We start from the raw sequence: 18,904 nt of genomic DNA on the forward strand, positions 1-18,904 counted from the left end.
CCTGGCCTCTTGACTGGGCTCTCATACATCTTCCCAGGCCACACACCCTTGCCCCGCACTGGCTCTGCTTGGCCCCCCAAGTGTTTCTGCCTGGCCTATATGAGACCCTGAACTTTGATAACTCTGCCTGGCTTGTATGAGACCCTGAACTCTTGCTTGTTTAAAAGGAAGGCAGGGTTGAGGGTGTGCAGAAACCAGCTGACTACACAAAGTTAAATTTTACCTTTGTTTTGCCACCCACTTTTGCTGCTGGTCCTACTCACCACTGCAAGCATCCCTCAGAAAGTTGCCTTGCAGGAAATGTGGCTCTCAAGTGGAAAGGGATTCCCTATTCCTGATAAAAATCATCCTATGCATGACTACTTGGAAGTGAGTCCTATCGAATTCAACCAAACTTGTGGCACCTAAAAGACTAAAAACCGTAAATGTAAGTTTCTTCATCTTCCAGGTGCCACAAGGTGCTTTGTTGTTTTTGCTGCAAGAGACTATCATAGGTTTGGAAATGTTTCCATTGAATTCATTGGTATTTACTCCCAGGTTGTATAAATGTGTAAATAAACCATATATCATAAAGACACCACACTCTGAGCTGTCCCCCATTCCAAAGAAAACACAAACCCTGGAACCCCCTGGAATCTTGCACCACTCAGAGATTGGGGTGGCTTGCAACACTTACAGTGGCACCTTCAAACAAAAGTTGCCAATGCCATTGCATAGTTTGTCTTATATGCAACAGTATCCAAACCGCAAATGCATAATTAACACACACACAGAGATACAAAACAGTACAATCAAAAGAGGAGATATTTTACTTCTTCCTTGTTTACTGCTATTATAGCAAACCTTTAAAAAAAATCCAATAAAAACAAAGCACTTTGTTTAAAAGAGAGGGAGAACCCATATATAGCACAGAGCCAAGCAATTTTGTTAAGGCAAATTATATTTCTTCTTGTTCCTTTAAAAGCTGAAATAGAGATTTATGTTTTCTCATGACTAGAACTCAACACTTCTGGATATTTCGATTCAACATGTGATTTTGACTGGCATTGGCTTGAGTTGATCTGAGACTTGGGGAACAAAATGTACTTTAAAAACAAAAAAACACCAACCTCCTAACTTGCTAATAGAACAAGCCTATGATTGTTTATCCCAAAGTAAGTCCTGCTGTGTCTTGGGGCTTTCTTCCAGGTAAATTAAGTGTGCATAGGATTGCTGCCTAAAGCTGAGGTCCTATACACACGGGCCTAGGAATAAGTCATCTTGAATTCAGAGGAAGTTACATTTGAATAAACATGTTTAGGTTTGTGCTGTAAGGTTGCAATCGTTTGCAAACTTGCTTGGGAGTAAAACCCACTGAACTCAGTAGAACATGTTCCATATAGGACAGTAAAGGCTGCAATTGTATTCACCCGAACCGAAGTCTCGCTGATTTCACTAGAGCTTACTCCCCATAAAGTTTGCTTAGAATTGCTGCCTATATCTACTTTCCTGCTTAGGATTTTGTGCTGATAATGGCAAGGTTGCAAGTTTGATCCCTGTATGGGACAGCTGCATATTCCTGCATTGCAGAGGATTGGACTAGATGATCCTCAGGGTTCCTTCCAACTCTACAATTCTACTTTCCTAAGAGTAAGCCCCACTGTACACATTGGGACTTACTTCTGAGCAGACAATTATAGAACTGCACTGCAAGTCCCATTGAACACAATGAGATTTACTTCTGAGTAAGTGTGCATATGATCAGACTGTGCCTAACTAACTGCATGCACTGCTCCTGGGAACACCTCTGTCCGGGAGTTGGAAGGTCGAGTGCAAATTCACTAAAAATGCATATTTCCCCCCTATGCTGCAACTGCAGGCTTCCCAGAGCAACAGATCTGCCAAAATATTGAAATTGGAACATGTCAACATGCTCTGTTGTCAAGAAAGTCTCAGAGCCAATGTGTTATGGAGCCCAGTACCCATGTAGCATTTGTTAAAAGCAAAAGATAAGCAATAATAATAATAATAATAATTTCTTTTTTTAAAAAAAACAACACCCAATAATGTAAAAAGGAGAGATCATGTATGAAGGAGATGTTTCACTGGATGGAATGAAAAATCAATGTCCACCTTGGGAGGCAGGAAGGGACTCTGAAGGTGCAGAAGACGAAGGAGGATGGTCCTCCCACTTGGCCTCCGTACACCTCCCGGTGTTGATTTTGAAGATACATTGTGCTTTTCCCCCCTCCCTCCCCTTCTGGATGCAGGCAGGTGGCTGTGAGAGGCACAGTGCATTCCCCCCCCCCAATTACTCTGCCTGTGCATCGTAATTGGCACCCCCAGCTTTCTTCAGCTCGCTCTTGATATAATCCTCATCCAGCTCCTTGTGGTCACTGATGACAAACTCTTTGGCAAAATTCTGCAAGAGACAAAAGCAAAGCATGAGGCTCATCAAGGGAGGCGGTGCAAGTGTTTCAGTGATAGGAATTGTTCTGTGCCTGAGATTAGGGTAAGGGTCCCCACCCCTATCCTTAACTCAGTGGCAAGGAATGTGCATTGCAAGCAAAAGGTCCCAGGTCCAGGCCCTGCCATTTCCAGGTAGAGCTAGGAGTGTCCCTTGCCTGAAACCCTGGAGAGCTGCTGCCAGTCAGTGTAGACCATACTAAGCCACATGAATCAATGGTCTGATCTGGTATAAGGCAGCTTCCTATTTTCCCATGATGTTGCTGGACTGCAACTCAGATACTGGGAGCATTCTCTGTAGTGGCACGATGGCTGAAAAATGCCCTTCCCTGGCCGATGTGGCCCGATGAGTTCCTGGTGCCACTTGTCTACACTGACTAGCAGCGACTCTCCAGGGTTTCAGACAGGGATGTCTCCCTGCCCTACCTGGAGGTGCCGGGGATTGAACCTGGGACCTTCAGCATGCAAAGCAGATGCTGTACCACTGAGCTATGGCCCTTGCCTCTTGCTGACCTTGCTGCATGTCATGTGGTTTCTTGCCTACAAGCCTTGCCAGAGACTTCTGGTTGGCTGCCATGGGAAGCAGCATGTGGGACTAGTTGGGGCACTTGATTGGATCCAGCAGGGCTCTGTTCTCATGTTCATTGGAGCATCAGAAGCTACAAGGACACCAGGCAGGGTGGTCATGTCAGTTTCCCTGGACCATCGCTCACAGCTTCTCGTGAAATCCTTCTCCTCTGTTTGATGTAGGCATTGTTTCTAGCTCCTCTTAAATTCCAGGCATGAGACATGCATTCTGAGGACAAGAGCCTCTCAGCTCGCTTCTCTGCCCCCACCTCTCTGCCCTCCCATCCTGACCTCGACTGTGCCCCAGGAATGAATTGCCGCCTTTGTGTTTGTTCCAGAGCGTATGGGCACCACAAACAAGCACGGCCATTTATTTTAGGCCAGGAGGCCGGGACGCAGCAACAACCTGAATCGCTTCACAAAGACAACAGCAGCAGCAGGCAAAGTCTGTGTAATGAGGTGGAGAAGCCGACAGCAAAATGTTCCGTCCGAAGTTCTCATTTGATCCATTGACTGCTGCAATGAATCAGAATTGCTAAGGGACGCCAGGGTTCCTTAATCTGGAAGTCTTGGGGTTTGGGGGGGGGGGCTATTAAGAACATGTGCAAATGCCACATTCTGAATTAGAACAGGGTTTGTCCCGTGTATACAAGCACAGCTTCGCTGGACTTCCTTTGTCTCCATCATTCCGTCAAAACAACAGCTATGTAAAACAAACTCTGGTGGCATCAGCAGTAGCAAAAGTGGGTGGCATCAAGTGTGTAGAAACCTGTGGCTTTTGTATGGCTGGAATATCATCTGCTGGCCAGATGATTACTGCGCCTACTTTTCTTCTGGCCTCATCCACCACTAACAAGCACCTCATGGAAGGTTGCCCTTTGGGCTAAAAGAGGTTCCTCCATTCCTTCTCTAGGCAGATTTCTATAGGGATGGTATGCTTTGACTATTCCAAATAAATAAATACAAGTTTTTGGGCACTCTGCAGCTTTTTGACTGAAGTTGCTGAAGGGCCCTTAAGATATTGCATTCTGTTTTTACCGCTTGTCCCATAAGTAGTTGAGTGGCAAATGGAGACAGGACCTTGTCAGTGGTGGTGCCCTGGCTGTAGAATGTCCTCAATCAGCACTGACTCTTTAGATCTTTTCAGCACTATCTCAAGAATAGGAACATAGTATCTGCCTGATACAGAGACATTCATCTAGTTCAGTACTGCCAACACTGACTGGTGGTTTCTTGTTTTATTGCTACAGTTTGCTGTTATGCAGCTGGTTTCACTTTAGTCATATTGTTGCTTTATTGTTACACTTGATTTTACTTTCTTTTAAATGGTTGAGGTATTTAATGCCTCTGTTGTTTTTTGGAAATATATATATATAAAGTTTCTTTACCTCCCTTCATCCGTGGATCACAAGAGTGGTTTACAAACATATACTGTTAATTCCAAAATATTGGAAGCTTTGGCTGAAAGTTGCCCCTGATGTGTTTAAAAGAAATAATGACAAGTTGTCTTGTGCTTATTCACAACTGCAGCTGATTCTGTGGGAGGATGAACTCCCATCAGGAAAGGATTAGGCACACACACTACTGTTTTCCTGTTTCCGTCCAACGTCAAACAGGAGGCTGTTCCTATATCCTAGTTAACTATTAAAAGCTGCTCACTTGTTAATTAGTTTGGACTGAAAGTACAGCCCCTGGAGCCTGCACACAGTCAGATAAAATTATCTGGGGTGTTTCCAGTCTTCTGGAATCAAAGGGCCATGACTCAGTGGTAAAGAGAGGGAAGTCTGGTTACCTTGCAATTTGCTCAGAGGCATCGGATTTAACTTCAGATCGGATGGGAACTTTGGTTGGCTGCAGGGACACAGCCAACCTGGCACCCTCCAAATGTTCAGGACTATGGCTCCCATTATCCCTGACCACTGGGCATGCTGGCTGGGGTTGATGGAAGTTGGGAGCCCAACAGGACTGGGAGAAAGACTCCTGCCTGAGACCTGGGACAGCTGCTGCCAGTCAGTGTAGACAACACTGAGTTAGATAGACCAATGGCTTGACTCCGTGTAAAACAGCTTCCTGTGTTCATATGACAGCACAAGATTGGCCAAGTGACACTCACTGGTTTGCCCAGAACAATCCAGGAAAGATGGAACTGTGTGCAGTCATGTTAAATATATAGTAAGGAGATCTGTCTTTTGAAACCTGAATTTATCTTTTAAAAATTGCATCCTGGAAAAAAATGCATCCAAAAAATACATACATGCATACAACAGCAACAACACAATAAAATGACATAAGACAATAAAATACAATAAAACATAAGCTGTGTTCACTTGTAACACCAAGCCATGGTTTAGCCAACAAATTATCCTTCAGATGTAATTGACTAAAAATCCCATCATCTCTGTCTGAGGCTGATGGGAGTTACTAGTCCACAACATCTTGACGTCACCACATTCACTATTAGGGAATGTTCAGGGAAGTTTTTAATGTGTGACATCTTAGTTTATTTTTGGTCCTTGTGGAAGCCGCCCAGAGTGGCTGGGGAAACCCAGCCAGATGGGCGGGGTACAAATAAATAATAATAATAATAATAATAATCACTACCCATGGTTTGGCAATGTAAGAAGTGTTACAGCAGGTCTGCACCTTTCTTCCTCCTCTGGTGTGGTCACAAGCTTATCATGATATATGAACTGGGAGAAGTATTAAATGTGGTTAGTGGAAGCAAGCCAACCACAGTTTGTGAGGCTGGATTGTTTTCACTAACTGTAGCTAAGATTAGCCACAGTTTAGGGTCCGGTCGTCACATTAAACTGTGGTTAATCCAAAACAGAAGTAGCAGCACTTGATCTCCTTCTCATGGACCTGGTAGAGAAGGGGGAAAGGAGGGAAGTATGCACACCTGTGACTTAATGCTAAACCATGGTATGCCATTATGCACATTACCAAGCCATGATAAGAAGCAACAGATAAAGTAACTTAAATAAATATTGGAGACTAAAGGAGAATGCCAAGGAGATGTAAAATTCAACATTGTCAAAGGCAAGATACTCCGTGTTGCCAGTATAGCTCTAGCCTCCTCAATTTCACTGTCAAGCCAAATGCTCCCCACAAAGCATGGAGACGGGAGAAAGGGGAAATGGATACACTTCCAGGACCTGGAGATCCAGGGGGCCCATTACTAAGTGGAGGGGGAACATCAAGGCTAATATGTAGATCATGCATGGGGATGTTCATGCAAACGTATCCCCTTACACATATGTAAATACAGGCTGTTGTGAAAGGCACACGAGATGGGATACTACTATTACTATTTTTATTTTTATTATTTGTTAAATTTATATACCGCCCCCTTCATCCAAGGGTCACAGGGTGGTTTACGGTATAGAAACACAACAATACAATGACTAATATTAGTAATAGTTAAACTTGCCTGTACTACTTCTTTAACCAAAGTCTTGTCTGTACCAGTTTTGGCTCTCTGCAAACCACTGACACTCTCACCGATCCATGTGATCAGGGCAAACTTGACTCTCTTGCTCATGGCATCGCCAGTGGTGAATCGGACGAAGCCAAACAACCGAATGTCATCTGGATGGGGAGAGAAAAACAAAAGAAAGGTTACAAAGCTGGTGGAGTAAAATAAGACTAGCTGAAGAATGTGTAACCAAACAGCTTGCAAATGCAATGAGCCTGGACCTAGGATACCTTAAGGCAGGGACGGGGGGGGGGGGGACCTGTGGCCCACCGGATGTCAGACTCCAACTCCCATCAGCCCCAGCCAACATGGCCAACAGCCTGGGATGATGGGAGCTGGAGTCCAACAGGCCGCAGATTCCCCAACCCTTCCTTAAGGATTGCCTATTGCTCTATGAATCAATCAAAGTGCTAAGCTCCTCTTTGGAGGATCCGTTTCCTGGCTCTGACACCATCTGAATACAGTACATGGTGTCAGGGCCGTCTTTGCCTGGGGGTGCGAGGGGTGCGGGGCACCTGGGCACCGAATTCTGGGGGGTGCTAGACGCCCACCACTGAAGCCACCTAAGCTCTTAACTGTTATGAAATAATAAATAATTTTGATCAAGCTAGAAAAACAAAATACATATATACCTGGGTATTAACAAAATGTATACCTACTGTTTCACTAAAGGACTTTCGACTTTGTGTGCTCATTGACCAAAGATGCGCTGGCGCTGCCCCACTTGTCATTCACAATGGCGCATTTTAATTTCATCACTTACAGTTCAAATTCATTTAGAGAAATCTTTAAAAAAATAATGTTTGTTTTCGCTAATCGTCAGCGTTTTCTTTGACTAACTACTCAGTACTTAGGTCTCTACTACACAGGACATAAGCATAATAAAAGTTAATGTGGGAGCTAAACTATATTTGGGGGCGCTGGGTGGATCTTTGCACCCCGGCGGCGCATATGCTAAAGATGGCCCTGCAGGATGTGTCACAAGTGGAACTGTAGCTCTGAGAGGGAAATTAAGAGTCCCCAGGATTCTTTGGGTCGGGGGAGCAACGTGCATTGAATGTGCTTTCAATGCACGATGCAGTTGTGTACTTGTGTGCAGTGTAGCCTACAAAGAGCCACATCTTTTTCCTCTAACCACACCCACCAGCAACATGCAGCTCCCGGAAAGCTTCCCACAAGGGAATGTGGCCCTCAGGGTGAAAAAGATTCCCAGAAGGTTAGAAAACCAAAGGTTTGTGGGACAGGCTCTTGCAGAAACATAATATACACAGACATACTTCACATATTTGAAGGATGCTGCAACCCCTGCTACCACCTCTCAGTGCCATCATATGCAAGTCTACTTAGCAGTAAGTTCCATTGGTTTCAATGGGGCAGGACTGCAGTCTCAACCTTCTTCTTAAACTCACTCTAAATTCCTAATGGAAGCCTCTCCCTTCCCCCCTCAACCTGCCTCCCAAACACCCTGTACCAGCCTCCTCCCCACCAGCCCTTAAAGGAGTTTAATTCACTCTTCCACAGTTGGCTGGCATTTCTGCAATGCTTGCAACAAAGTATTTTTGTAAGAAAGCAACTTCCCTTTGAAGGAGGAAACGCCACTGTCATCATGCAAAAAAGAAAAAAACAGGCGGGGTGAGGGGAGGTAAGCCACTTTCCTTGCCAGGTAGCTGAAAATACATTGCTGAGGTCCAAAATAAACAAAAAATGGGAAGTCTCACAGATAATGCCAGGATGAATGGACCCAATACAGGCTGCCTTCCCACAGCAGTTTACAGTATTCACTTTTCAAGATGTTTACCTACCGTATTTTTTGCTCTATAAGACTCACTTTTTCCCTCCTAAAAAGTAAGGGGAAATGTGTGTGCGTCTTATGGAGTGAATGCAGGCTGCGCAGCTATCCCAGAAGCCAGAATATATTTTTTCTTTTTTTCCTCCTCCAAAAACTAGGTGCGTCTTGTGGTCTGGTGCGTCTTATAGAGCAAAAAATACGGTAACTCTGAATTTCCATATTCTTTTTGAGCTTCCAGAGAACATAATGGGCACTTCTAGCAACATAGTGAACTATAGCACAAGTTTAGCACTCATTTATGTGTTCTTTGCACACAGATTTTATTTGGGAACAAACAACAGAGAAATGAGCATTAAACTAGCATGATACGCTACTGTGTTTCTGGAATTTGGGGGAGCTCGAATTAGGGAAACATTGTGAAAATGGGGGAGACCTGCTGTGTGACTGCAGCCATAGAAGACACTCCCCCCCCCCCGATTCCTTTTAGAAGTTTTTTTTTAAAAAAATTCTCACACAACAAACCTGCAAGGCATTGGTTGTGCTTTAAATGTTTGGTGTGTGTGGAACAGCCCTAAGACTCATAAACAAAAAGCTCTTTTGCTACTAATGAGCAGGCGTTGTTCACATCCACACACCCCTCACAGAGCTACAATTCACTTAACAAACTATAGTTCCCAGGATTCTTTCAAGGAAGCCATGCACTTTAAATGTATGGTGGTGATGTGACCAGGAGATTTAGAGCGCAATGTGTCTTTACTCAGAAGTAAGTCCCACTGTGTCCAGTGAGGCTTACTTAGTCCCTAGCATATGTATTGAGGATTGCAGACTAGTGACATCTAAGCAAACTCTGAGGCTGCTTTGCACATGAGTGAGTAACCATGCAATTCACACCTAAAAGACACACAACTTAATCAGCTCTTCCAAAGTTCATTGCTCACTTATCAGAGGGTGGCTTTTTCTTCTCCACCAAACTGGTTTCCTGAGTGGGCAGGTCAATTCTCAACCACCCAGAATCACAATTTATTCCAATAAACCTGAAATATTCTAGTGCAGATGTAGCCAATGTGGTACCCTCTGGACTACAGTTTCCATAATCCCTGAACACTGGTTATGCTGCCTGGTACAAGTTGGAGCCCAACATCTGGAGGACATCAGATGGGCTACCCCGTTCTGGTGCAATGACAGGTAAAAAAAATACAGTGCTGTCTTAAGGTGGTTTACTTGGAAGTAAGTGCCACTATGTTAAATGGGGCTTACTGCCAAGTAAGAGTAGCTAAGATTGCCAGCCTGGTGATTTACAGAAGATCAGGCAAGCATTTCTCACTCTAAAAGGTTAACAAAGGCAATAACTAATACTGTACTAATAAATCAAACTGCTAAAAGAAAGGTTGGAGGAAAACCAGGAGTGGACTTTTTGTGTGAAAGGACTGAGAGGTAGTTCAGAAGTATATTGATGGTTCATTGTAAGTGTATGCACCTCCCATCCACACCAGCCTCTATTTTACACTGGTTCTGGTTGGTGGAGGGTGGGTCCTAGTAAAAACACAAATTAGCTGCCCACCTCTGATATGGAATCATCCTGTACTATTGCTTGGAAGGGCTGTACTTGTTTTTACAGGCATAAGATTAAACTGTTGCAGCCTGCCCTGGGACCTTGTAGTGAAAGGCAAGTTAAGAAATCTTAATAAAATAAAGCGTAAGCGTGCGTGCCTTTACGTTTGCGTGTTCATGGAAACAATGTCTCTGAGAAGAAGGCCTTGCAATTAGAGATTTTGCATTTGACGAAGAATCAAAACCCAATTCCAGATGGCCACTGGGGAAGCAGAGGAACAAGTGAAATGGCATCTGCCTGACAGCCTAGGGAGGTGCATTTTGCAAAGGCAGAGAGAAAAGGAGGGGGTGGAGGTGGGAAATGATTTGCAGGCAGACAGGAACAGCCTGTCAATGAGAAACGCAACCACAATCATTGCCATAAGGAGGGTTCATCTTGCTTCTTCTTCTTCTTCCTTCTTTCGTTCTTACAGGCTTACCCTTTAAAGTAAACATGAAAAAGAGAGGCTGGCAGCAGAAGCAGAAGTTGGGAGAAGATTAGAAACCGAAGGGTAAACCATTAACCCTTGCATATTTTCCTCCTGCCAAAAGCTTTCCGCTGCAGACCTTAGGAGTGGGAGAGGATCCTCATCAAGCCACACAGTCAAAGATCTTAGCTAGTCATTTTGGAATGATTGAGGTCTGCTGGGCTTCTTGAGCATCAAGGGCCGACCGCTAGGCCCTTAGAAGACCCAAGGGCACAGGACCATGGCACGAATTTGCATACAATTTGCACAGGTTCTTTTATACATACAGAGACCAAGTTTAGATTGACTTTCAGAAGTCGCCCTGTAAGCAAAGCTTTTTTAAAAGAAAAAGAAAAAGGAGGGAGAAGTGCCAGGAGTTCCAGGGCCCACGTGCCACACCCTAACAACATCCCTGACCTTCTGCTGAACTGGCCCACTTGGCTGGCAGCAGCTGAATATCCCCTAAATGGTTTGGCCCAAGTAACTGATAGACCAGCACCTCTCTCAGTACTTGCCAGTCCACCAGTTCAGTTCTGTGGAGGGAGCCCTCTTTGTGGTCACAGCCCTGGGCAGTGCCCAAGGGCGGTGGCCCAAGTGAAGGCTTTTTTTGGTTGTGGCACCCTCTTTGTGGCAATGTATTGCTGGAGGTGCAGCAGGGCTTTGGGTCACTGTGCTGGTGTGGCAGAAATCATAGAATAGTAGAGTTGGAAGGGACCCTGAGGATCATCTAGTCCAACCCCCTACAATGCAGGAATCTGTAGCTGTCCCATACAGGGATCGAACCTGCAACTGTGGCATTATCAGCACCACTCACTAACCAACTGAGCTATCCAGTACCTAAGCAGGTCACGAAGACCACTAACTGATGGAATGGTCTACAAAACACAATTTATCTTGGTGTTCTTTGATTATTATTATTATTATTATTACTCTCAGCTAGGCTGGTTTTAGTTGTGTGTATTATCTATCTATTTGAAGACAGGAGTGCCTGGCGTGCTGTGGTTCATGGGGTCATGAAGAGTCGGACACGACTAAACGACTAAACAACAACAAATTATCTATTTTATGCTATTATTTGTGAACCACTTCACTTTTCTTTTTTCTTTTTTCTTTTTTGAAGAGCAGTACAGAAATGAAATAATTAACAAGCAAACTTCTGTATGGGAAGCTTCTTCCAGTGCCCCATCGAGTTAAAACCTTGAGTTCCCTTTGAATTCAATGGGACAAGTTAGGAACATAAGAAGAGCCCTGCTGGATCAGGCCAATAGCCCATCTCGTTCAGCACTCTGTTCTCACAGTGGCCAACCAGATGCCCCGTGGGAAGCCTATGACTAGGACCTAAGTGCCTATCCACGCTTCCCAGTATAGAGCAGGTATTCAGAACATAATACTTTTGATAATGCAGGCACTACACAGTAATCATGACTAATAGCCATTGATAGCCTTATCCTCCAGGAGGTTGTCCAATCTCCTTTTAAAGCCATCCAATTCGGTAGCCATCACAACATCCAATAGGAGCAAATGCCATAATTTAACTATGCACTGTATGAAGAAGTATTTTCTTTTGTCTGTCTTGAATCTTCCAACATTCAGCTTCATTGAACGTCTCTAAGTCCTAGTATTAAGTAATACATGACTTAGTGCCTGCTGAAATCAATGAGTTGACTTAAGGTCAACTGAGTTAATCTGGATCCAGTGGAATGAGTCTCACTCCCAGGTAGGTGAGGGAAGGTGTGGCAGGATAACATTTTTTTAAAAAAATGAATCAATTTTTTTCCAGTCATTTGAAAAGCTTTTAATCAAATGAACCTTGCAGCCAGGCCAACCTCCCACTCCAACAGAGAGCCATAACAATCTGCTATAGCTCAATAAAGTTGGCCAAAAAATATGCCATCTATAAGAATACAGCTTGAATCTGGAGATGTCAAGTGATGGCTAATCCCTGTCCTTTCTTTTCTTTTCTTTTTTAAAATGTGCCCTATAAAATCAGATCTTTTCCCACTTAGTGACCTCATTTTTAACCTCAATTATAAGTACATTAAAGTGTTATTTTTACAAAAAGTGGATGATGGAAAGGCATTGAAGGTTATCGCAGACGTTTCTGAAATGCACCCTTCCCTAGTTTCAAAGTGGATTGATGGCTCACAGATGCCCATTATTAATGCTGCCTCTGGAGGGATGCCATCCCTCATGGACCAAAGGGAGCAGGCTCAAAAGCCTTGAATTAAATCCTTAGTTAAGGCTCAAGGAGCCCACAGAGAGCCATCCAGGCCCTGCAAGAGGAGTTCTTGAAACAGGATGGGGTTGATTGCACATTAGCTTCAAACACATTCTAGCCATTTCCTTTATTTTTCGGGGGAGGAGGGGGAGGGAACCCATCTGAAAGCCACCAGAAAGACAGATGCTGTGCATATGAGAGGCATGGATGTAACATGCTCTGAGAAGGAGAATGTGAGAGCCATCTTCAAATATCTAAAGGGCTGTCACATGACGCAAGCTTGTTTTCTGCTGCTCCAGAGGGTAGGACCTGAACCAATGGATTCAAAGTACAAGAAAGGAAATCCTAACTAAAGATTAGAAACCTGGCAGGAATAGCTGTTTGACAGTGGACTGGGCTACCTCAGAAGAGGGTGGACACTCCTTCACTGGAGGTTTTTAAACAGAGATTGGATGACCATCTGTCAGGGATTCTTCAGCTGTACTTCCTGCATTGCGGGGTTTGGAATAGATGTCCCTTAGGGTCCCTTCCAACTCTGCAATCCTATGAGTCTATGATTTTTCATTGTAGCACATGCTATACCTAATGGCCTGACCCAGGAGTGCCTAACTTTCAGTTTGGGGGGCCTACTTTGACCACCACCCCAATTCCACCCAAAGAAAAAAACAGTAAAGTAGGTGCAGGACAGTATCCAATGATTTTTAGCTGTTCCATGGGAAACTTCCTCGCTCTCTCCTCATGCATGTTTGAGTGTGTGTTGAAACTACCCTCCTGCACCATGGCAAAATTGGCATCTGTTACTCTACCCCATGGGTAGGCAAACTAAGGCCCGGGGGCCAGATCCGGCCCAATTGCCCTCTCAATCCGGCCCGCAGGTGGTCTGGGAATCAGTGTGTTTTTATTTGAGTAGAATGTGTCCTTTTATTTAAAATGCATCTCTGGGTTATTTGTGGGGGCTGCCTGGTGTTTTTACATGAATAGAATGTGTGCTTTTATTTAAAATGCATCTCTGGGTTATTTGTGGGGCATAGGAATTTGTTCATTTTTTTCTTCCAAATATTGACCGGCCCTCCACAAGGTCTGAGGGACAGTGGACCGGCCCCCTGCTGAAAAAGTTTGCTGACCCCTGCTCTACCCACTTTGCCACTTGCTCCACCCACCACCAGCATGTGGCCCACGGCAGCTTACCTAGAATTTCCTCACAGCAAACACACAGCATTTGGGAGGCAAATTCTCCTTGCAAGGTTGTGCTGTTTGTCTCTCTTCATGTGAACTGATGCCCCATAAGAAGGGGGTGACACCCCCTCCAAGGTTATTGGCTGGGGAAAGGAGGGGGAAACCCAACCGCCTGCTTGAATAAACAGATGCACATGAAGCCATTCCTCAAAAGATTCATACAAAGTCATTCATTCTCTGACAAAGCCACACACATCTTTTCTGCTTTCCTGCTGAGCCATTCTGCTTCTGCTTTGTTATTCTAAATCTAAAGACAAGCAGGAACCACTGACTGCCTCCCAGATGGAAAAAAAAACAGAGCCAAACACAATGTACAGCTCTGCAAATAAACAGAGGAAGTTAATAAGGAAATTGTTCAGGCTCAAGATGCAATACTTGGAGGTTGGGATAATTTTGTGGGCAAGTTTGCTTCATGGTGCATGTGTCCCCCCCCCCCCCCTTCTGCAAGCAATATGAAGTTCTGTGCAGACTTTGGAAAAGAGAGAACACTGGAGAGTGAACATCTCTTTTGCAATATTGGGTTGTATTCCAACTAAGTTTTAACTCAGAGTGGACCCATTGAAACTGATGGACCTCAGTTCACTTCCAGACAACCTGTTTATTGAATATGCATTCTGATTTGTGTGCAGGGAGGTTAGACAATGTTGCATTCCACACTTTCCAGTGCAAAAAAGGAAGCAACACCACTTCTTGTGCAATGCCACCCAAATCACCTATGTGATTGACTATCCCACCTGAAAAAGTCACAATCTGGAAGTGCCCTACATTAAGTCTCATGCCCATGAATTTCAGTGGGTCTGCTCTGAGTACAAGCATCATATACAACTCCATCTTCCTACAAACATGTAGGCTGATACTGTAGAAGGAAGCACACAGTTGAGCCATGCGGCTCCCAAGACCACACCAGCTCTGTTGCCTAACCTGCAAATCCAAATCAGTTTTCTCCCAGCCAAATCAAAGATGCTGTGACTCAGTGATCCTTACGTGTGTGTGACTCAAACAAAACAGCTCACTCCTCCTTGCAGATTGATGTGTGACTGATACAAAATCCCTATTCTGGTGTTCGCAAATGTTCTGGCTCCACCCACGTTGTCCTTCACAAGTTGGAGGGTGGCTGCAGTGGAGAAGCCTCCTGTCACTCATGGTGTCTCCCTGTACATTTTTGAACCCCGGTTCTTATAAAATGAGCAGGGGGAGCCTCCACAAGTACAGGTTGTTCCCTGTTTTTTCAGCTCGCTGCCCTCCAAGTTGTGTAGGATGACTGGAACAGCAGGTGGGGAGCAGAGCTAGCAGGTCCTTGAACTCTGATGATGTTTCTTGCTTACCTGGATGGAGGAGAAAGAGGGGTGTGTTGCATGTGCCTAGAAACCAGCCTACTGTACAATTTCCATTGGTTGATGTGCTCACATTTGCTTCTGGCCCCGCCCACCCCTGGCATGTGGCCTTTAGAAGGTTGCCCAGAAGGCTGTGAGGCCCTCCGTTTCACAACTGAATTTATATATAAAAAGCCCCCTGGAAGCAGGTGACCCAAAAGTTCATAGAAGTGCAATTGACTCGCTCTCTAAGACTGCGTCCAGCTGTATTTTAAGACACAAGTCTTTCGATCTGAAATGCATACAAAGCAACTTGTCTGAATCACTTCCGCAAGATCTTGTGGGCCCAATATTCCAGCTAGCTCTAAATGGTATCTGAAGGACTGCCTTCTCTTCTATATACTCTAAGTACCCTACAGTAATTAAATAAACCAAATTAATAACACTAATATTAATACAGGTGCATCTGCTGAAGAGCAGGGAAAGGGCCTTTTCCATGTGGTGCCCTGGTCATGCAATAGCTGCCCAGAAATATTCATTTAGCATTGACCGATCTATCTTTTATATGCCAACTCATAACTGACAAAGCGCTCGTCCACACTTCCGCTTGTCCCAGTGCTTTCTTCCAGGAAAACCCGCTCTTTACTGCTGAATTGGAGGAAATGTCAATGGGGTTTTCAGCGGATTGACGTTTGCTCAAATTCAACAATAAAGAGCAGTTTTCCTGGAGGAAAGCAGTTGGACAAGCAGAAAACCCCTCAAGTCCCAGGCACAGGACAAGCAGAAGTGTGGACAATCCGCTGGTTTCTTGAGCATCTTATAGATAATTGTGTTACCCTAATTGCTATCCCATTGCTTCTGCCATTTCTTTTACTGGATTGTGTAGCTGGATAGATTTTAGGTTTTTTTGTTTTTTTAATTAAAGAAATATTATAAATATTTTATAAATAAACTATTTTATTTCTTTTATAAACAGTTCCTTATTTCTTTTATAAATAGTTTCTTGATTATTTTATAAATAGTTCAACCCTATACATGTTTACTCAGAAGGAAGTTCCATTGCACCTAGTGGGCTCTGCTCCTTAGCACTGCAGCAATATGCTGGTTTTTTAAGCTTACATGGAGGCGTGGTAACAGGAAGTTGGGGTATAAATGTATGAATTTATTTTTATTTTAAAAAGTTGCGGTGTATTTCATTTTCAGAGCTTTCTCTTGCTCCAGAACCCACCACTGCCACAAAATATTCACACAGAGATCCATGTATGCACAGATGCACAAAGAGAGGGAATGTGTGCTTAGGACTTTGGTGGTGTTTCAACAGAGGGAGCTGCTCCATAAGCACAAAAGGAATGCAAGCAAGAAGGTATAACCTCCTGTAAAAAAAACAACAGCCCAAAACAAAAAAGCCCACCATCCTCCAGCCTCTTGTAACAAAGCTTATTTCCTTCTCCTTTCCAACTCATTTTCCTTTTATGGCATGTCTTCTTAGATTGTAAGCCTGAAGGCATCACTGTGATTCATAAGATTCTGGGAGACACACTCTCTCTCTCTCTATCTCTGGGAGGGGGCGTGATCAGGGTTTTTTTAAAAAATCAAATAAATAAATAAAATGGGTGGATTGCTGAATTAATTAATACAACAATTTTTGGATTCTACATTCATTGCCTTCTCATCCCCAAAAGATTGCTAGTTCTTGGGTGAAAGTTTATAACTTTAAAAAGACCAAAAAGAGAGATAGGAGGGGGTCACCAATGGAAAAAAAGTAATAAAAGCTGCCATCATTAGTTTGAAGTTTTTTTTTTGGGGGGGGGGAGGTTTAAAACAAAACTCCATTTGCTTTACACTTTAATTGTATTATCTTTTAAGATGTTTCCCCCTACAAGAAAAAGATGCCCCTAGTAAAGAGAATTCACCATTTCCACTCCAGCAATGAAAAGGAGAACATTTCCTGAAGAAAGGAAGAAATTGTTCTTGGAGGGGGGGGAGGAATCCCCTCCCCAACTTAAGCCAAGGGTGAAACAAAAGAGGGATTAGCTGAATGAGATCATTCCACTGGGCTGCTTAGACATCCAGGGTGAGATCATGTAAAAAGCCAGACATTCAAACTATCTTGAAGGAATGAGACATTTGGGGGATGTAAAAACCATTTGCAATCCACAGCTCACCTCTCATTCAGCCTTTTGTATTCCTTTCCCCACCCCCAACCCTATGAGGCCATCTTCGGAAGAAAGTACAGTACATCTCCCCTCTTCTTACCTGTGCATTGCCTGATGAACTCCTCATAATCGGCTCCATGGTGCCCTGGGACGATGGTGGATCCTTCGTACTTAAACGTCACCCTTGGAGAAGTGGGGGGAGGAAAAAGCATCGTTAAATATGTGGGGGAGGTATTTGCATTTTGACTCTGAAAAAAAATCCCCCCCCCACACACAATGGACCACACACTGGACGGGGGGGGGGGGGGAATGAGTAATGTGATTCCCAACTTCCAATCTTCCCCATCAGTGTATAAGCGGCCTAATGCTAACCTCTGGGGCATTCATCATAACTGCCTGCTTTTTGCCAGTGATTATATCCACCGGTCAAGGATATGGGCACATGGAGCAAGGCTGAAGTCCACGGGCGTCTGCTTCAGTCTTTAAGCCAAGGGGTGTGGTACTGCTGGGTTTTTAAGCTTAAGAGATCGCTCGCCCCCCCCCGCCCCCAAGATACCTTTCTTTTGTCACTCTGTTATATTTGCACTGGTCTTTAATCATCATTATTATTTTCACCCCAAGTCTAACTCTGCGCCTTACCAGTTGACATCCGTGCCGTCGTCCCTCACGAGATTGTACGCTTCTCTGCACGCCTCTTTGTCGATTTTCGTTGCCATTTCTGTTGAGGAAAAACTTCTTTATGAAGAGTGGGGCGCGGGGTGGGGGGGAGGCTCCTCTCTCACGATTCCAGGGATGGTGGGCAAATGCAAAGATGGGATCCGGACGAATAATAATATATTTATATATATTTGAATTTAATGGTAATACCGATAATGCTCCCCCTCACCGATATAGGCTTAAGATACTTGAAAAGAACCCCAAGGAGACGACCCTCTCATTCAGAGCGGCTGCTCGGATCCGCTCCCAGGAGCCGATTGGTAAAAGTCCAAAGGAAAGAGAAAGGAAAAGGTTTGCTGCTGATGTAGCCGGTTGCTGCTGCAGTTGCTCATGCGGTCCTGCTCGCACAGCCTCGCTGAAAATGATCAGTCAGAGCAGATCCTGCTTTTAACCCCTTCGCTGCCTGGCGGAGAAGAAAGGAAGAAAAAGAAAAGCTCAGCTTACGTCTGGCGCGACTCTATTGGTCCCTTTGTCACGAGGAAGCGGGGGGGGGGTGCCCTTTCCCTCCCACCTTCTGCTCCTTTACGAAACACCCCCTCCCTCTCTCTGAAACCGAGTGGTCTTTTCCTTACCGCCTACTCCAGCCGACTGTGTCTTTTCTGTTCTGCAAAGCATTGCTAGGATTTCTGTGCGGTGATGCAATAGGTTGGGGTGTGTGTGTCTGTGTTGCAAAAGACGTAGGAAGTCTTTGAAACGCGTGCATATATATATATATAATGTACGTGCGTATAATATTCACCGACTTGTCTAAGTAGACCTGATGTGCTTATGTGGGTCTATAAAATTATATCCACTGACTTGGAATTTGCCTAAGTAGACCCTGGTGGTTCTTAGAGCAGTCCTTTGGATGTCGTGCAGAGGTTGCTATGGCAACTAACCAATCTCTGGCTGGAGCACAAAGTGTGACAAGAGTTGGGGGGGGGAGGATATG

At 44.4% G+C, this 18,904-nt stretch overlaps 1 protein-coding gene across 1 annotated transcript; it reads right to left on the reverse strand.

Annotated features, from left to right (window-relative positions):
- Positions 1-786: 786 nt before the first annotated feature.
- Positions 787-18,651, reverse strand: COTL1 (coactosin like F-actin binding protein 1). Its single transcript, XM_081870322.1, has 6 exons — positions 18,546-18,651; positions 18,143-18,376; positions 17,896-17,974; positions 17,357-17,439; positions 6,443-6,600; positions 787-2,401 (listed from the first exon to the last, which is right to left on the reverse strand). The coding sequence occupies exons 3-6, from the start codon at positions 17,970-17,972 to the stop codon at positions 2,291-2,293; spliced, it is 429 nt and encodes a 142-aa protein (XP_081726448.1). The 5' UTR covers positions 17,973-17,974; positions 18,143-18,376; positions 18,546-18,651; the 3' UTR covers positions 787-2,290.
- Between the last annotated feature and the right edge of the window lie 253 nt (positions 18,652-18,904).

The sequence above is a fragment of the Podarcis erhardii genome, assembly GCF_964252035.2.
Source record: "Podarcis erhardii genome assembly, chromosome: 7".
NCBI classification, from domain to species: domain Eukaryota; kingdom Metazoa; phylum Chordata; class Lepidosauria; order Squamata; family Lacertidae; genus Podarcis; species Podarcis erhardii.

What these genes read in the sequence shown, in the direction of transcription:
- COTL1 (XM_081870322.1), bottom strand. Translation starts at nt 17,972, where the DNA reads ATGGCAACGAAAATCGACAAAGAGGCGTGCAGAGAAGCGTACAATCTC. An exon ending in GTTCATCAGGCAATGCACAG is followed by an intron (nt 6,601 to 17,356) that starts GTAAGAAGAGGG and finishes CTCCCCATCCAG; the next exon opens with ATGACATTCGGTTGTTTGGC. An exon ending in TGGTTAAAGAAGTAGTACAG is followed by an intron (nt 2,402 to 6,442) that starts GCAAGTTTAACT and finishes TGTCTCTTGCAG; the next exon opens with AATTTTGCCAAAGAGTTTGT.